At 36.5% G+C, this 19,160-nt stretch overlaps 1 protein-coding gene across 3 annotated transcripts in view; it reads left to right on the forward strand.

Annotated features, from left to right (window-relative positions):
- CCDC141 (coiled-coil domain containing 141) overlaps positions 1 to 19,160 on the forward strand; it is a 92,190-nt gene that overhangs the window by 1,466 nt on the left and 71,564 nt on the right. For all 3 annotated transcript variants that reach the window (XM_057411698.1, XM_057411699.1, XM_057411700.1), the window contains exons 2-5: positions 4,207 to 4,404; positions 7,412 to 7,582; positions 10,111 to 10,334; positions 11,907 to 12,029. In XM_057411698.1, coding sequence (XP_057267681.1) covers positions 10,233 to 10,334; positions 11,907 to 12,029 — 225 coding nt within the window. In that variant the 5' untranslated portion in view covers positions 4,207 to 4,404; positions 7,412 to 7,582; positions 10,111 to 10,232. The remainder of the gene's footprint in view (positions 1 to 4,206; positions 4,405 to 7,411; positions 7,583 to 10,110; positions 10,335 to 11,906; positions 12,030 to 19,160) is intronic.

Raw genomic sequence — 19,160 nt, forward strand, 5'->3', positions numbered from 1 at the left:
CAAGTGGGGAAAGGAAAACAAATCAAAACTATGCAGCCCAGGAAGTACTCTTGCATGCTATTTTTATGCGTAGAATGCTGAAAGCAAGGTTCCAAAACATAGTTACTGCAAATCTGACTGCATTGGCAAGAGATGATTTAAGGTACGTCATCTATCTCTGCCTTCTGAAAATACTTCCCTGTAATGAAAGGATGACAGAGGACTCAAAGTTTTCTTAATTTATGTCAGGTTCTGGGATTCCTCATTGAAATGTGGCCTTTAATCTTTCAGCTCTCTCCTGGAACTGCTTATGTTGGATTCAAGCTCTGTGAGTTAAAAAAAACAAGGCAGTGAAATATTTTATTTTGTTAAAGTTTCTTTGATTTAGTTAAAGAAATAGAAAGCCCATGCTAATTGTATGACTGAAAAAGAAAAATCTAATTAACGTTGCAACTTAGAGGGATTATTTAAGATTTTTTTTCAAATCCGATCAGTACTGTAAAACATATTGCATGATTAAAAAATGTAAAAATAGACAAATGAGAAATGTTAAGGATTTGCAAATACATTAGCATTAGTATTATTTTAAATTTACTTAATATGCATCCCTTTTACCTCAGGCCCTGACAAGATGCTTTAAGAGCAGCACCATGATTAATGGTCACTTGCAGGTTGGGGAATCTGAACATACTGGTGCATACTTACTGCACAGCTGGTGATGCCATGATGTCTTCTGTAAACCTTCTGTAAAAATGTCCATGTATTTTTAATGTGACCAGTCAAAACCTTAATTTGCAAATTATTTTACACTATGTGAATTTTACCTTGGCACTTTAGCAATATTACTGTTGCTAGTTGAGGACACAGCACTGTTCTTAAGCCATAACGCTCAGGCAAATTGTGATGACGGAGAATGTGTCCCCCAGGACTCTGCCTCAAGCATTCTAATACTGAAACTGCATTAAGGTTAAAAACAAAACAAGAATCTCTGTGCAGTTTGAAAAATGCAAGAAATTTACAGTTTACTTGATTTAATATTTCTTTTCCCCTTCATTCTCCAATCCCATTACACATAGAGTGTTCCCAGTACAGCTTTGCATCTGACTGCAAATTTCGTATTTAGTGCTTGCCTGCCTTTTGCCTCTGCACTGTGAGGATGATCACAGGAAATTATACCAAAAATTCTGTGTCTGCCATATTAAGCTTCTACTTTGTATCCTTTTTCAAGCAAAAATTGTGATTATTGTCCTTAGCAAACCTATTTTGAAGTGTGAAATTTAAGGTACTTAAACAATAGAGTTCCTTAATCAAAGCAGCTGATTGCAGAGTGCACTGGAGGACTGAGTATTCAAAAGAAGATAGTGTGAGAAATTGGAAAAAGTGGTCTAAAATAAATCCTTCCACCACTCAGAGGAAAAAACTTCTGTCATGGCAGTAGAATCCTGGATGTGTTACTGGATAGTCTGTGATAGATAAAGCTCTTGAAAAAGGTATGTTTGAGCAACTAGTTTATTTGCATGACCAGCACTGATGTGGATGGTGTACAGTAACTGTGCATGCGTAAAAGGGTCACGGATAGAGCCTATATACCTTGCAGATCTAACACTGACTGCAAGGTTACAGACAATCCATTAGTGATTTGTTTTACAGCAGTACCGCAGTTTTGTTGTGAACTCCTGTGTTCATTCACTGCATATTAGTTATGCTCACAGAGCACTGTTTTATTACATACAATTTAGTCTTAAGAATAAAACTAATCTGGAAGCTCAGATCCAAATATGATTTAAATTGATCCAACACTAATTGCAACATTAGGTTCTCAATTAATGTATGTGCCACCTTCCCACAAACTCTTTCAGCTTATACATAACACAGACATGTCAGTGGCAAGTTCTTGAACAATACAGAGATCTTTCCATACCCTGACATCTCTTACCTCAGGGGGCCAAGTGCCATGTGTACCTTTGCACTTGCTGTTGCTTGTCAGTCCCTAATTCACTCCTGCAGCTTTCAGCTTGTCATTCATCATGACTTCTCCTGGTTCAGAATTTTGTCCAGTCTTTTGTCTTCCATCTCTGTTTGAATTCCTTCTTTTTGTTTCATCATCCTTATCTAAATTTTCTTTTCTCCCATTTTACACTATTTTGCTATGGTGAGAGCTACATGTTCTGCCTCCTGCTAAATTTCAAGAGGAGAAACCTGAGGTACTGAGATGGCTGATCTTTAATCTGTGTGCTGGAAGAGCCAGAAGTTGCTTGGAGCAAGTAACAGAACAGTTTGGTGGCTCTCCTAAGAGTTTGATGCTTCTGTGGCTGCTATTGGGTGTAAAAGAGAAGGAATGCTGTGTAGAAGTCAAGGGAGTGAAAGCAGCGTTCTTTGAGACTTGAAACAATCGTTGCATCTTGGGCACAGCCTTGCAGCCGCATACCCTCTATGAGAGCCTGAAGAGACTGTGATGGGAACGCACTGCCAAGGCACAGCAGTCTCAATACCAAGTTTTTCCACTGAACCACCTGCTACTGCAGACCGAAAGATGCAGATCAAATGAAGTTTGAGCACTCAGACCCAGAACAAGGAACAAATCACCTATTCCTTGTGACTGTAAAACAGCTGGAGTTTTTGATATGGATGGCAAACTGGTTCTGAAGCACGTAAAATAATCTTAACTGCTCTTCAATTTGCATTGAAAGAGTATGGAGGAGGGGGAGATAAGATGTTATTCTTCTTTAATTATAGCAATACCTTCTAAATTTATGTGGAACTTGAATTCTGAAGTGTTACACACTGCTGTTTAGAGTGTGAAGAGTCACTTAAACTGGGAACAGTGAGGGAGTATCCTCATATCCTGTAGTCACACGCCTGCTACATTGGGTGTCAGCAATAAGCACACATCTGTTTAACAACCCATTTCCAGAGAAATCGGTAAAGGCGGGGGCGGGGGAATTTTCAGTGCTTCCTGCTCTTTAACCTCTTCTAAGTATGTCACACAATTCAGCACTTAACATGGAAGATATAAGCAGGATCTGGTATGTGCTTGCTGTTTGAGGTACCATGATTTGGAAAAGGGATTTATTTTGTTAAAGTTTCTTTTGATTTAGTAAAAGAAATAGAAAGCCCATGGTAATTGTATGACTGCAAAAAAAATGTTCTGTGACCAGAGCATACAGAGGAATGCTCAGCAGTTTGAACCTTCGAGTAGCAGAGTTATAGAAGGTGAAGTTTTATCTTTTTAAAACAAAATAAAACAAAACAAAGCACTGCTATTTATAGCTCTGCTGATAAATGACTTCGTAAAATGGCTTCTAAAGCCTTGTGGTTCTTTTAACAGTTCGAATTCAGCTCCTCTGCTGAATTTTTCTCTTCTGGGTAAATCCTCCTCAATATCAGATATCTAAAGTCTTGTGCTATTAGAAGTGTGGCTGTTTAGCATACCTCTGTTCTTGTTCTAAATTTAGCTTTCTGAAATTTGTGTGCATTTAAATGAACTCTTCCAAACAATAGCAACAATATGGCTTTAATGTTTTGGTGTGGTTAGTGTGATTATATCTATTTAATTAGTCTCCTGTTAAATAAATGACTCATACTGATCTTTTGCATCATTCATTCTGATCTCTCTGCATCATTGCTGGCTGATTACTTCTGACAAGATTGAACAGAGATGTTTCACTCTTAAAAGGTGGTCCTAAGAACCCAGTTACACTGTTGCATTTGTCTGTTTGAACAGTCTGTGCGATTTTTAACTGATGTTTTTATTTTGCAAGTTTAATACGGACATCTGTATTCATGTATAAACATTGAAAAATAGTTGAAGAGAAACATTCTTTCAATACAGCTAAATTGTAAATGTAAGTTAAACACAGAAATTAGTGACGTGAGGCAAACCTGTCATTGCATTTATGTTATTAGTGGGACAGTTTGCAGCTGCCTTGAGATTTAGTTGTAGGTTACAATCTGCATCTTAGTCTTGCTTCTTTACAGGAACAAAAGCATAGCCTGTCTCGCATCTATATTTGGTGCAGGGCGCATACTCCGCTGTGCTAACACACCACATCAGGAAGGAATTTCAAATGCTCCCAAGGAATTTACTAACAAAAGTCCTGCTGGCTTTCCTTACATGCATGGGCGATGGAACATATTAATCTTGTGTAATAAGCTGTCCTCTTTCTGCTGCTGAAGACTGAGCAACGGACTAATGAACTATCTGATGCCTCCTTATTCTCCTAACAGAGCTGAATGAACCAGGACACTGTTTTCTCTGTTGACAAGCTTGCAAGTGGGCTGACGAGTGTCCATACCACCTGTGAGCTGTTAAAACTGCTCCACTTCTGTGTTCATCAGAGTACAGCTCCATAGACCGTGCAGCATTTGCTTTGGATCACAGCCAGTGAGGCAGAAATGTTGAGCTTCCCTGGGGGTGCTGATGGGGTAAGTCTGCTCTCCAGCTGATTCTGAGAAAACTGAAGTAGTGCTTGTCTCCCTGCCACTTCTTCAGTGGACATGCTGGTCTCTTCACCTGGGATGTGGGAGAGAATGAGATACGACCACTGTGGGCTGCACAGTTGTGTATTGTTTTCTGTTTTATTGAATCTACTTCCCATTAGACAGTTAAAACTTTCATTGTTTATATTTTGCCATAATATTTACACTTGAATAGTCAGCAAGTCATTTTTTACTTTCAGTCTTTCCTATAGCCGTCCCTTGAAGGAAAATTATAAATCTAACTTGCATTTTTCATTAAATGTGACACTGAAATAATATCAAACTTGCAAAGGAAAATGATACTAAGTAATTAATGTGTTTGGATTTGGAGACATCTGTTCAAATGAGCTGGCTTAGAGGTACATCTGTTAATCAGTCAGAGCTGCCAATGGCTTTAAGAGTTACTGCTGGGGCCTGTGCTCTTCTCTTGCTCTCTTTTTCTTCCTTTCCCTACAGTGCTTTCTGTCCTCTTCCCCCAGTTTATTGTTGTATGAAACACCTTCATGCCTATCTCTGAGTATATAATCTAAAGAAATGATTTTTTTTTTTTGCACAGTGTTGTGTTTAACAAGGGAAGGAAGTTCTTTCTGAATGCACTGATGTTTTAATGCATTCTCGGGACAAGAAATTTGTTTTGCTTGGGTGGAGATCTCAAGACCTCAGTTTTTTATGATGCCCACCTTAAGTCATGTGCTAAGAAGAAAGCAGATCAGATGAGTAGTCTACCACCATGCTAGGTTTATTACTTCTGTATATTTGAAAACAATCACTGCGATTGTACACTCTTCAGGAATTCAAGTAGCGTGATGCCAAGTGAATAAAAATATAAGCAGTCCCTGTGTGTCAGCATTCCTGTTTATCCTTTATATAAGGGATGTAAAGAAGGGGAAGACATTTTTTTTTAAGTAGCAGATGCTAGAAATAATAGTCCTTGCTTATATAACATTTAGAAGCTGGAGTTCTGAATTTAAAGGCTATATGAGCTTTCTTAAAATGAGAATGGAGGCTGAAGTGGTATAACATATGGTTGGAAGCCCTAGCTAAATCTGGTGGATTTCTTCTATCATTTAATAAATAGAAGGGATTTAGGTACTATTTTGACAAGTGCTAGGGACAAATAGTATGTATACTTTGTGGAAATCCTGTAGGATCCAAAAAGAGGGATAAAGAGAATGCTTTGAAATGAAAGAGTGGGACATGAAAAATTAATAACCAGTGGGCTGAACGGTATCAGCTATCACTGCTTCCCAGGTCTGTTTACTCTATGGGTGTTTTTAAATGCTGTTGTCCTTGGAAGCAAACAAATAGTGATTTTGTTCTTTGCAACTGTTTGCCAGTTTCTTGATCTCTGCTACACTGTTGATTTTACAGTTAGCAGTGTTGTTTTTTTCTTTCACAAAGACATATTCAATGTGGCATGGACGAGCCAGAATACCTTTGCTTTTGGTCTTTGCTTAGTGTGACAATGCTTTTTGGGGTAGCTTTTTATCTTCATGTTATTTTCTTAGGGTAGTATAAAGTGTCTTCAGGACTGCTGATGAAGGAGCAAGACTAGAACTGGTTTTTTTGTTAGGGTGATGCATGGGAAGAAAGGAAAGGAAAGATACAAGCTATAATGTTTCATTATACTTGTATGGTTTTAAATAAAATCTGGGAACTATGACACAATAATTCAGGCAACAGAGACCATTTTTTGCTGGAGCCAGGCAGGGTGTCTTTTACCCTTTCGGCATGTTTTCACAGCTGTTTCCTAGCCCTTTACTGGGACTTCTGTGCCTTTCCTTTCCATGGTGGCAAAGACAGCACAACGCCCTTTTTTTTTTTTGGGCCATCAGGGTTCCAGGCTATTTTAGGGCTGCCTTTTGATAAGCTCATGGACTCTAAGCTGACAGGGAAACAGCTTTTGCCTGTGCGTCAGCTGTTACCTACCTGAAGTTAATCTCATTTACCCTGGCTGCCCCTTTCCGTCCCTCTTGCTGGTAATAATTACCTTGCTCTTGGGAGCAGGGAGTTTCCACCTCTCAATGCACCTGCCCTGTCTCTATAACTTTGGCAGCAGAAGCTCCTCACTATTGTGAGCGAGGCCTGGCCAGGCTGCCCTTCAGCCCTGGGTGGCCCGGGGGTTGTGGGAGGACAGGCTTCCCTCCACTGCAGCCGGTGTTCGCATCTCACAGCCCTGCTGGGGGCACTGGAGTAGCTTCCACTGGTCCTTGCTCTGCCCCTGGGTGCCGGAAGGTTAGTCTGTGCCTGGGCTTGTTCTACCTCTCCAGCCCTGAGTAAAAGGGTAATGCCTGCAAGTGCCTCAGTTTTCTTATGTTTTCTGGCAGCTTTCACATCATGATTCTCTGAAAGAAGCACTGCTTTCTGATTGTTAAGAAAGAGCTGGTACCGTTCCCCACATGCCATTCGTTTACTTTTTGACCTCTGGTAGAGGGGTCTCTGTTTCCCACCTTCGTTCCTTGACTGCTACTGCTGCTGGAATGTTTTTTATTATAACTGGTTTTGGGGTTTAGGAATGAGAAAATCTGGTTAGGATTTCAACCAGTTAGTCATCTAGAAACTCATTCAACCAGCACAGGATAAAGATGAGCCTCTTCCAGGAGAGATACGCACCTCCTGCTCAGCTCTCATGTGTGTACGTGACCTCCATGCCCCCTCTTTATGAACCTGAGGAGACTTGTGGACTGCATGCATTCACGCCCTCATGCCGTCATTCTTGATGATATCTGAAAATGGTGCCTACTTAAAACGTAAGATTGTAGGAGCCAACAAAAAAGCAGCAACCGCAGGCTTGGAGAGGTCTGACATCTTTGTCCCTCATTCAGGTGGGGCTACCAGAGGGAAGCAGTGTTTACGTACCTTTTTCCAAGCCACATGAAGACCTGTCAGTTTGAGGGAAGCTTCCTTCCCTTGTTCTCCTTCCCTCCTTTGCTGTGTACATCAGTTGTCTCAGGTGTGAGGAAAAGAAAGGAAAGGAAATCTGTTACGTTTACAAACCAGTCACAGTGAAGAATGTCACATGTTTGGAGCTGCAGGGAAGGGACTTTGTCTCTTCCAGAGGCGTTTTCATGGTGCACTGGCAGCTCCAAAGCTCTGAGCGAAAGACAACTTATCTCCAAGAAAGGTAGGCCCTTTTCCTTATGCACAGCTGTCAAAACTGATTAGCACGCTTCCCTTGCTACACATGAGAAAAAGCTACTGATAAAACACAGTTGAAAATGAAGTGAGTTTTATCTATCCTCTCAAATCCTTTTACATATAGCTGTTACAGATAATACCTGGTGTTATTTACACTAGAGAGACTTCATCTTTTTTTCTATTTTCCTGAGATTGATTCCTCTGTTCATTTCTCCAGTTTCGCTGTTTCTTGTGGACAGCTGGTGAATGCTTGTTTCCTCTTGTCATTCTTACTCTTGTCTTTCACACAGCAATAGCAAGGGGAAAATATTTCTCTCGACACAGATAGTCTGCTTGCTTCTGGCTTCTAGCAGAAGTTTTGTTTGTTTCAGAGAGAGGATGAGATGGAGATAGGTAAGTAAACAAGACTGAGAAAGGCATGCTTGATAATTTCTTTTTTTCAGGACACAAGTGAAATAGATCATCAAATAATGCCAAAATCCTCAGCTTTTTCTCCCAGGATTGTATTATAAGATCTTTACTGATTCCTTGCTACCTAGTCTCTGCTTGTATGTTGTATATTTAGCATAAGCCAAATAAATACAATATCCATGCTTTTTTATCAGACATTTTGAATCACATGACTCAGCTGCTGCCAAAGTTGCTTATGGCCAGCTTCTTGAGTGTGGTGGTTTTCCACAATTTCCACCTGTCAGCACTATGAAAAAAATGATTACTCATTTAACCTGAGTGAAAAACAGCTCTTATATCTGGATACCTAAGTGAGATGATGGATTGTCCCAACTAGTGTCATAAGAAAGTACAGCTGAAATGTGCTTCTGAGAGAAGAAGATCTCAAGGACACTCTTTGACATAGTGCCATAATTGGTTTGTAACTCCTTTTATAAGACTAATGAGGGTGAGGCTGCTTTTTGTTTGTTTGTTTATTCAAGTTTTTTCCAGTAGTCGAGTCCTCTCTGTTTTCAGTCCTGCCTGCAGGGTGAAAAATCCAATGTCACTTGTCTTCTGGAATGGTTTTTTGAAATCTTGAGTATTTAGCAAGTTTTGTACGATCCATCTACCTTCTATTCAAACCAAAATAGGGCTCTCTTATATTTCAGTTTTGGGGGTTTCTTCAGGACTTCTACACTCCAGTTTTTGCATGGCCATTAAATTTTGAACATTTTGTCCTGCCACACTCTTTACACTAATACCCACCTGAGTCTCATGAATATCTCTATAATGTTTCAGCGGCAGGGTTCTGTGGGCCTCTTGCAGGTGTTACAAGGAGTTGGAAAACTGTGGTATTTTTTCCATGCTGGAAACATGAGGGTTGATGGTTCTGTTTTGGCCCATGGGGTGGGAAAATTATTGCTTTGATTTGTCAAGCCCATTTAGTTCAGAGCAAACCGTTACAATGTGCTTCTGGATGCCCTATTGGAAACTCATCATTTGGAGATGGCTATCTGATTAAGATTATAATCTGCCAACAATAGGATGGGGAAGGAATGGACAAACAAAAAAATCCCAGACCTTGATGCATCTGTACAAATTCCCTGCGCTTTCCCTAAGTTTCTTACAGTCCAAAATATTTTAGAATTTACTTCCAGGTCTTAGTTTCATTGCAGGTGTGTCCTGTAGTTTGCCATTAGTAAATCTAGTTCATATAGCAATATATCTAAATATTACAATATCTAAAACAAAACAAGCAAGCAGATGCTTAGAGGAGAATTATGTGTGTAGCTTCATGGGTGGAATTGTGTTTCCAGAATGACCTGCAAACCTAAACACCGGTGTCACTTTCTCAGCTGTTCAGTGGAAGGAAACCTAGCAGCTGCTGTCTCCTACTGTAGGCTCCTTGTGGCATGCTCTAGGCTTCTGACAATAGAATTAATGTCCCAAGCCAATACTGGGATTTATAGGCATCTATTAATTTTCCTGTATTGAATAAAAAAATTAAGAGGAGTTTAAAAAGTTATTAGATAGGTTTTCATTGTGCTGATTTAGAATAAAAGGAAGACTATAGAAACAATTTATGATTAAAGTGAAAAACAGGTAAATAATCTTAGGCAGGAATTCACATTCTTCATGTGGCAACTTCCTTCTCTGGTTATGGTCAACTGTGCTTTTAAATATTTTTGGATTAAAAATCCCCTGACTGGATTTAGCATCTGACTTATATACACATGCTCATCCTGTTTAAAAACTTTGACTCAGTGGAAGAATTATATTGAGTGAGTATATTCTGTAACTAGTAAATGAGAAAATACTTGTGGAATGGGAAAACCTCACAACACTAGGTAGACTCAATAAAAAAATTTTTTTCCTATTGTTTTTAATTTGAGAATCCTTTGGTTAGCCAGTGTCAGGTGATGTTAATGGAAGAAGCTCTTCACACTTCAGGTGGTGACTAAAAAGAACAAGCAGCTTAATGCTACCAAACTAGGGGTGTGTCAAATCTCTCTCAAGAATGATAAACTCAATGGACTTGTCTATTTTTAACCTCCTGTTCTTTCCTTTTGGCAGACTAATCAGTGTTAGCTGAGCTGTTTCGCTGAATGAATCCAAGCAACTCTGTTACATTCTGAAATGAACTGTGGACCTTGCAAGAGCATTTCAAGTCTACTTTAATGTATGAAATCCCATTTTGAAACACCATGTCAAATGAAGCCAGTTCGGGGCAAAAGCTTTCTACAACAACAGTCAGTTCAGTAGCTGTTCAAGCTGGGGATGCCAGTATTGTTATAGCTGTACTTAAGGTAAGGTAGCAACCACTAGCATGTCTGTTATTGGCTTTCCGCTACTCAGTGATTACTGCTACTTTTAAATGTTCTGTGCAAATGAATAGCTAGCATAAAATGATATGGCAATGTCATTTAATCAGTTAATATCAAATAGAGATCCCTTGGAAGTTAATCCTCTTTTTCTGTTTACAATTTCTGCTTGTGTGTTTTTGTTTAATAGACTAAATATGTAGGCTCTTAGAGGCAAGGATTTCCTTTCTATTTAGAAAGTAAGAGGTAAATGCAGAGTGTCATGAAAATTTAATAAGCATGATGCTATTTCATATTTTCATGGTTTCAATTGTAGTTGAGGCTCCTCAGAAGTTATTTTTAAACAGTACTCAGCAATATTTTTACGTAAGAAATATTCTACCAACTCCATAAATGCAGACTCTATGTCTCTTTTTGGAGTATTTGATGGGAAAAAAATCCTAAACCTGATGTGTGCTTATTTTTTGAAAGCTGTGAATTCATATTCCCATGTGATTTAGTAGAAGTCCTTGTGTATATATAGTTGTGCTTCTAAGCACCTAAAGGCCTGTTCTGTGAGTTGGAATCTGCACCTACAGCTTGCACAAAATTTGGCATGGGGAATGAAGCTGGATGCCTATGTCCTGAATCTCAGCTGGAATTTATTGGCAGTTTGATTCTTTGTTCTCCAGGCAACTTGGAAAACAGCTGGCCTCAGCCACTAGAGTGTCTGTAATGCAAAGTAAGGTGATAAGGAGCTGGGCTGTCACCAAATTAGAATGATTATTCAGGATGAGCTTACCTCAGTTGTGCCAGTGGGAAGGTTCTCTCCTATCAGTTCTCACACTTCCTGGGAGACCATCTGCTGCTGCAGGGGAGTAATTTTGTTGAAAGGAGACTGAAGCTTAGGGTGAAGACACTTAGTTTTTCTCCTGTGTTCTGTGGGAACCATGCTAGCCTCCAGTGACACCACTGTTTCCTTCTTTATCACCATTACATTTCTGAGTTACATTTCTCAGACTGTAGCAATTCTGCAAGACAGCGAGGAAAGAATCAGCAAGGCTTTGGGTTGTTTTCAAGCTTCCTTTCTTTGTGTGTTCTCCAGGACACAGTGGTAGATTGCTCTTTGGATTCCTATTCCAAAGTCTATGAAGTGCCACTGCTGCTAGCTGTGCAATCTCTCTCTACATGCAGCATACAGATATGTTGGATCTGTGTGGTAGAAATGAGATTTGGGGTTATGGTTTTTGCATTTGTTGTAATATATTTGTACTTTCCGCCTACCGCCACCCCCCAGGTTTCCTTAACTGTCTATGCAATCTTCAGCTGAAAGGCAACCTTTCGGGCTCATTGTGATGTTACTCTTCACAGGCAAAACAAAATCACAGTTCCTATTGGATAAGACTACAGTCTGAGATTTTAATACCTGTTTCACATGAAGGGAAGTTTATGTTGTATCCCCTGTATCTTCATTCTGCAACTGTATACATTTCCTGTATACATACTCTGTATGTCTCTTGTATGTACATATACTGTATACAAGGCTGTGTTTTCTAAAGGCTGTAATTGTTATTACAGTGTGGAAAATGGGTGAAGCTTCAGCTGGCTGAATCTACACCAAATTTATTGGAAATTGGCAGCAACCAAGATGAGACAAAAAAGCTCCTGCAAGATCATGAATACCTCCTAGCTAAACTTAAGGTAAAACGTGGCAAGACCATGCAAAAATACATCTTGTCATTATAATTCAGGTAGAACAGTTGACATAGCTGCCTGGGCCTCCTGTTGCAATGTAAAGTAAAGCTAAACTCCACATACAAAAAAAAAGTATGTTTTGCCTTTGCCAGTGCAACTGATCAAAATGAGGCATCTGCACTGGAAAAATATGCTGTCAATTACTGTTTTCTGGCAACAGCAGTAAAGATATGCTGTTTCTTCCACTTTAGACATCAGTGTCAAGTGAAGAATTTCTGTAGCCCTCAGTAACTGCTAAATATAATGGAATATTTTGGGGTTTTTCTTTTCTTAATTTTGCAATGCTACAAAAAGTTTGATTAGTTCACAACAATTATAAACACAAACAAGCTCATTATGGTGAAGCAGATATTCCAGGCACATTTATATTGAATATTAATTGATCTGATTTATGGTAAGAATGATATTGTAACATTAAATATTGCTATCTTGAGCTAGGAAGACTTTACCTAAGTAACAAACCTAAAATCAGATTTTAACATTCTTAGAGCAAATCATAACAGGGGCATTTGCACACAGAGGGACATGCGTGTATGAAAAACCTGAATTATTTTAAATGAGGATATTTGACACTGAGAAGAGTCTAAGGCACAAAGAAATTTTGGTTTTGTGTTTTGGTAGAGCAGATTGACTTTATATATGAAGACAAATTCTTCTAAAATCTTGGAGCTCTGCACAGCAACATATTAGATTCCATCTTTTTTTTTTTTCTGCTTTTTTTTCTTTTTTTTTTTTTTAAGATTACAAAAAAATCAGATCTGAAAGGTCAAACATGATCTGGATATAGAATCAAGTATTTTTGATTTAATACTAGTGACTGTGCTTACCATTCATTATAAATCTCAGGCATATGTGAGGTAATTTAATACAATATATGGAGAATGTAATCTAATATGGTGCATAGTGTGGTTTTTGAAAAGTATGAACAGTAGCATTACAAAAAAACCCTACACACCCAGAAATCCCACCAAAAACCAAAGCAACAACAAAAGTATGAACAACAACAGTAAAGCAATAAAGTCTTCTCTGTGGACTCCAACTTGAAATACTTGTATTAAATCTTTAAACTTTACATTTTGGAAATACTTCTTTTAATTTAGAAAGTATTTCAATAGTGGGGGGAAAAAAAATCCCAAAGCATTTAATGTTCTCTGATGCTCATTCAGATTTTTTACTTTCTATTCCTATTACCCTAGATCCATGGAATCTTATTTTTCATTTAGCAGTGTTTACCTTGTTTTCTTCTCACAACAGAAGTAAAATAATAAAATAAAACCAAATAGTTAATATTGATGAAAATGCTAATTTTTTCACTCCTATATGTGAACTTTTGTGACTGAACGCTTGAACCTAGATGACTGATCCTTATTTGGATCCCCCGAGCTTAATAGATTTTATCAGATCAGAAAATTTATTATGTATAAACTGTTAAAAAATGCTTGCCATCCAAATTTATCAGGAACAAATGGTAATAATTTAATGTTTTATACCTGCAGTGCTTGCAAAATTCACAGATTAATGAACAAACTATAAAAGGATTAAGTTTAAAATATCTGGGTTTTGCCCAATAATTTAAGATCTACAATAAGAGGACTGCAGTGTCATTAGCATTTTTCAGACATGACCCTTTGTCTTACAGTAAGCTATTAACACTGGTCAGTAATTATTTAGTCTAATTCTAAAGTTACTAAATCCACTTGTCAAAAGTTTTTACAAGAATCGTTCTCAGTCTTTGAAGTACTGATTGTAGTATTTTTTTCCCATTTAGCATTTGTTAATGAATTATTCGTTAGTTATGTGAAGACAGATGGAGGTAGTAATGTTTCTGTCTTCGGTATTCATAGACATAAAGATTTAGTTTCCTGTGAGAAGTTAAAAAAAAGTGTTTTGAAATGTGGGCAAGAGAGCAGTTGAAAGATGAGATAATTGCAGTTATTAGGTGGCCTTGTTTTGTCCAATATACACAGTTCTAGTTGATCTGTTACTCTTAATGAGCAACATGATATTGTTAATCCTAACAATAATTAATTATACAAATACATGAACATTCTCCCAGCCGCAGTCTTATCCAGTGCAGTTTGTAATTCTTCTGTATCAGTTAGAAGTTTGTTGTCCTAACTGACTCTATCAGTGATGATCTGTGGCAGTTTATAACATATCTATTTTCCTCTTAATTAGATCTTTATATTTGGAATGGGTTATAAATAATGTAAAGAAAAAAAAAGGTAAAGATGAAGCTAAGGTCTTGTGCTCAAGTAAAATGTGTTCCAGTTATGTGATAACATTGTGATATTTTATCTCTTACAGGCAACTGTAATAATGCTTATAGCATATAGTAAACCAGAAATATTCTATTAGACCTTATTGTCACATATGACAATTAAAACTTCCATAACATAAATTATGAATATCCGTAAAAAAAAATTAATTCAAAAGTGCACTTATTACATTTTATATTTATATTGATGGCTATCTGAATTGCTTGAATGAGTAACCTACTATAAATTTGAAAATTTGCTAAATTCTGTATTAGTTTCATTTGTTTTTTAGCAATCTAACTTTTCAAAGTAAGAAGATTAGTTAATTATAGCAAAAAGCAAGAAGTGGATTTTTTTTCCTGGTGTACTTTAAAAAGAAGTGAAGATGGAATCCTTAAGTTTTTAATTTTGAAACTATAAAGTTTTTATAAGTAGAAAACAGTGTAATTAAGAACTTCTCTTCTTAGATCCTCAGAAAATGGATTGATTTTGTATGTTGTGTAATTTTTCAGACACCTGAATGTGATGAGTGAGGTAGATTTGAATTGTTTTTCTGTTTCTTTTTTACTGTTGCATTTAGAAACATGCAAAATCATGTTACCTGACAGATACCAATATCGGATACACATATGCTTAAACTGGTTAGCTTAATCCAAAGCTATTTGTGCACGACAGGCAAAAATTCCTGAACAAGCAATTACTTGAATATGAAACTAGTCCTGCTTAAAGGAAGAGTTAGATGGTTAATACTAAATACACCTTTTGAATCAGTGCTGAAGAACCTTTAGACTTTTAAAAGATAATTTATGTTGACATGCTGGCATTATCCCATGTTATGTTGCAAACTCATTCTTTGTTTTCATCATCCTCCTACTTATTAGCTTCATTGTTTATGGGCAGAAGACAAAGGCTAGGTCACATTTTAATTCAGCAGATTTGTTTATTTTAATTGGAATTCTTTTTGCAGACAGGAAGTGGACACTCAATCTGCATTCTAGGGACATGGTTTAGTGGCAGACTTGTCAGTGTTAGGTTTGTAGTTGGACTTCATGATCTTGAAGGCTTTTTCTAACCTAAAAATTTCTATGACTCTATTCTCATCCCAGTATATATATATTGTAAATTATAATCAAAATATTCCGGCCAAATTTTTTCAGTGCCTTCATACAGTGAGGATTCACAGGCATTAGTTAAGGACAAAATCTGGCACAGTGATCAGTTTATAGTACCTGTCATGCTACAGGAAAAGAAACGTAATCCAGCTCTCTATTCCAGGTAACTGTTTTTGAGTTAGCAGTGCTAACAAGTTAATAAAGTGACTAGTTTTTCACTCAGTAAGGTAGATGGTATTTTAAAGGGTAATAGGAACAGACATTGAACAATAGTTGAATGAGAAAGCAGTAATTTTTAGTACATTCCTTGACTGCTTTTAATTTCAGAAATTATTCTAAATGTCATGAACATTCCGAATTCTGAAAATGTTCAGAATTATTTTGATAAAAAATGGTGCATGTACCTTAGGGTATTATAAAAAACCATATTCAAAATAGTTTCCTTTGATAAAAATCACACTATTGCAATCATTACTGATTTAAATTTATTCCACTGAATTTGGGAATTTGGTACATCCTGCTATTTTGATAAAAAGCAGAATAAGAGTTTTGAAAATGTTCCGATTCAGAAATGCATGGATTAGGAAACAGACATGTTATTGTTAAAAGAGTTCAAAGAGTAAATGCTGAAGAGGAAATAGTAAAACCGAGACTGAACAAACCCCATGTACCTGATATTTACAACCTTGAGTTAAAATGCCTTTCAGTGTTGATTTTTTTTTTAATATATATAATATTAATGTCCTTTATAGTGGAAATTATTAGTTTTTTGTTGAATTGTCATACTGATTGCTAGTGTCCAGAAGGTTATTGAAACTTGTTTAGCAGCTGAATTTAAAAGGTAAACAATAGTTCCTTAATTTTGTTCAATAATGCCTAATTGATCAGGACAATTCATATATTCTTGTCATTTGCTCTAGGAAAGCTTACACATTTGTTTTTCTTTGTGCATAAAATTGTTGTTTGTAAATGTTAAAGAATTGCTTATTCTTTTATAATTGATGAATCCATGTGACAAGTCTAGATGCTGCCAACACTTACATGTATTCATTGTTGCAGGTTCCATGGACTAACGTAAAATGCTTCTTTCAATCATAGTCAACAATGAAATATAAATGCTTTCAGCTTTGGGATCATAGCCCTTTTTCTTTGTGATTTGACCCTTCAGTAGTCTCAAATAATAAGTTCTCATTTTAAATTAATATATGCTGTTTCTGTTTTGCTAAATTAGATCGTATCAGCAGTAAGTTTTGTAGAAAACGTCAACTTCTGTGAATTCACACAAAACTCCTTCCCAACATTTGCCATATCCTTGTTTAGATGACCTTCAGCAGGTTTATATGTTCTGGAAATTGAAATATATGTATATGTATGTTTTGATGTCTCATTCATCACAATTTAAAAAAAAAAAAGTGAGAAAAGACAAAGATGTCAAGAGGTAAAATCATATTGATTACATTATATATATACACATTTCTTCTATTCTCCATAATTGTTGCTTCCAACAGAAGCCTTATCTGGAGATAAAATCTGTCTTAGTATTTGAATCTCTCAATTTTCATGTTTTCTATACCATTAAAAAAAAAAAAGGAAAAGAAAAAAGAAAAGACTGCATGTGTGGATGTGTTGCCATGCTTTTGGCTATGACAGTGTTAAACCCCTTACTAAGACAAACAATGGAATTTTTGGTTTGCTTCCAGAAGTCTGGTTTTTATCATGAAAGAGACTGTGGCAAGCCTGCTACAAACCAGAAATAAATCTAGCCAATAAACTTAAGTTTAAAACTAACACTGTTATTAAGTTGGCTCATGAGTTAGAAGATTGCTCCTAATTATTTTATTTACTTCAATTCACAGAGCATAAATTGCCAAATTGTAATATATATGCTAATATCCAAAACAAATAAATTAGAAAATTCTATTCTTCAAAAAGCAATAATATGCTCATATTTTACATCTGGTATCCTTTAAATAAGTCTTTGAGTTATTTCAAGTAAAATCATTTTCAGTATGCTTATTTTTCAGTAATTTGTTATGGAAGAGAAAATATGTTAATATCTTCTGTATTATTTGCAATTAATTACTGAGGTGCCAACAGTATAATTAGCAACAAAGTTCAGCTTCATTTTCATCATAAAGTTGAGCTGAGTTTTGCAAGTGATTTGAAAAAAAGAAAGAATTGCAGTTGTAAGATTTAATGAATATTTCATTTGGTGTTAGGTCAGTTGACTTGCCAGTTTCAATATTTGCACAAACAAAATTCCCACTGAAATAGTATTTGTCTCAAAATAGTTTATGACTCCTTTCTGAGCTTCAAGTTAGCAGCTGTTTGTGTTGTATAATTTCAGCACTAGCTATAAAAAAACCTTAATTTTATCAGAATCTCAGTGAAGAGGACGATTCATACCTCTGAAAATTCCAAGGTACAATATTCACTGTAAGAATCTGAAGCTGGACCTTTCTATTATGTAAATGTAAGCTTAAATATGAAATTTTGCCCAAAATAATAATGAAGAGAGATATAGGGAAAGATGAACAAAAGAAACCACTGAGCAGGATCACAATTTAAAGTGGGATAATTTCACAACTATGAGACAAATATGTGATTCACTCTCATATTTGAGGCTGCACAAATAGTTTTACAAGTCCTGCATGTTTTTAGGAAATAATGACAGAAATGGATGGGAAAAGGAACAAAAGACAGAGAGGTTTTTTAAGTTCTCTCCTTCCAGAGCAATCCAATATCTAGTTCTGATGAGAATATTTCTTGTTTGGAACAATCTGATGATGAACCCCATCATGATATGGTGAAACTGAAATGAACCTGATTGTGAAAGGAAACGGGTCAGGAGGAAGCAGATGAACTTTAGTAATATAATAACAGGTATGTTATAAAGTTCAATAGTCCAAATATGAGATTGTGAAGTTAAAGCAAATAGCAGGTGTTTCTGTTGCAGCCTTAAGTTTACTTCCTGATTGTGGAACAAATATTAACCACCATGGCTGTGGAAAGAGGATTGGGAAGCATGAGTAGAAATTTAGGTTTCTGGACATCTATATTGAAAAAAGCCAACATGAAACTGAAGGTAGGTGACTAGTAGGGATATCAAAGGGAAGAGTATCATCTTATTTCTTAGAGTAGACTAAGAAAATGTTTTGTTTATATTAGCAAAAAGACTGAGATTCCCATAGATATATTGAATGGGTAAACACCACAGGAAAGCAACTTGTTAAGTTCAAGGCCACTGCTGGTGTAGAAATATAAACAGAGATCACTGAAAATGTAGGCTGGAAAAAGTTTCTAGCTATCAAAGCAATGTCTCAAAATAGATTTTTCAATAGGAAAAAAAGGGGTCAAAATACTAGGTGACTTTGATTTGCAGCAAGAAATATTTGTAAAAAGGACTGTATGAAATTATCGTTTCTAAGACCCACGGGGCTGAGTTGATGACAGAGGTCTTAAGAGGATGAAAATTTATGGATCTTTGATTTAATAAAGTTCTTCACTTCTGATTGTACTATAGCTAATAATAAAAATCTCTGTTGTTTGTGTTGACATGAACTACCAAAGACTGAATTTTAGTTATGAGTTAGATAGATTAAGCAGCTGCTGCCTGTTTAAGAAGAAATACTGGATAGTATTTCAGAGGGAAAAGTGTATTTTATGATGACTGGATTTGGAAAGAATCAGAGTGAAATCAATTCTCT

This window comes from Pezoporus wallicus, unplaced genomic scaffold, assembly GCF_028554395.1.
Source record: "Pezoporus wallicus isolate ANWC-B61680 ecotype Strahan unplaced genomic scaffold, APGP_CSIRO_Pwel_v1 contig_6732, whole genome shotgun sequence".
Classification (NCBI taxonomy): Eukaryota; Metazoa; Chordata; class Aves; order Psittaciformes; family Psittacidae; genus Pezoporus; species Pezoporus wallicus.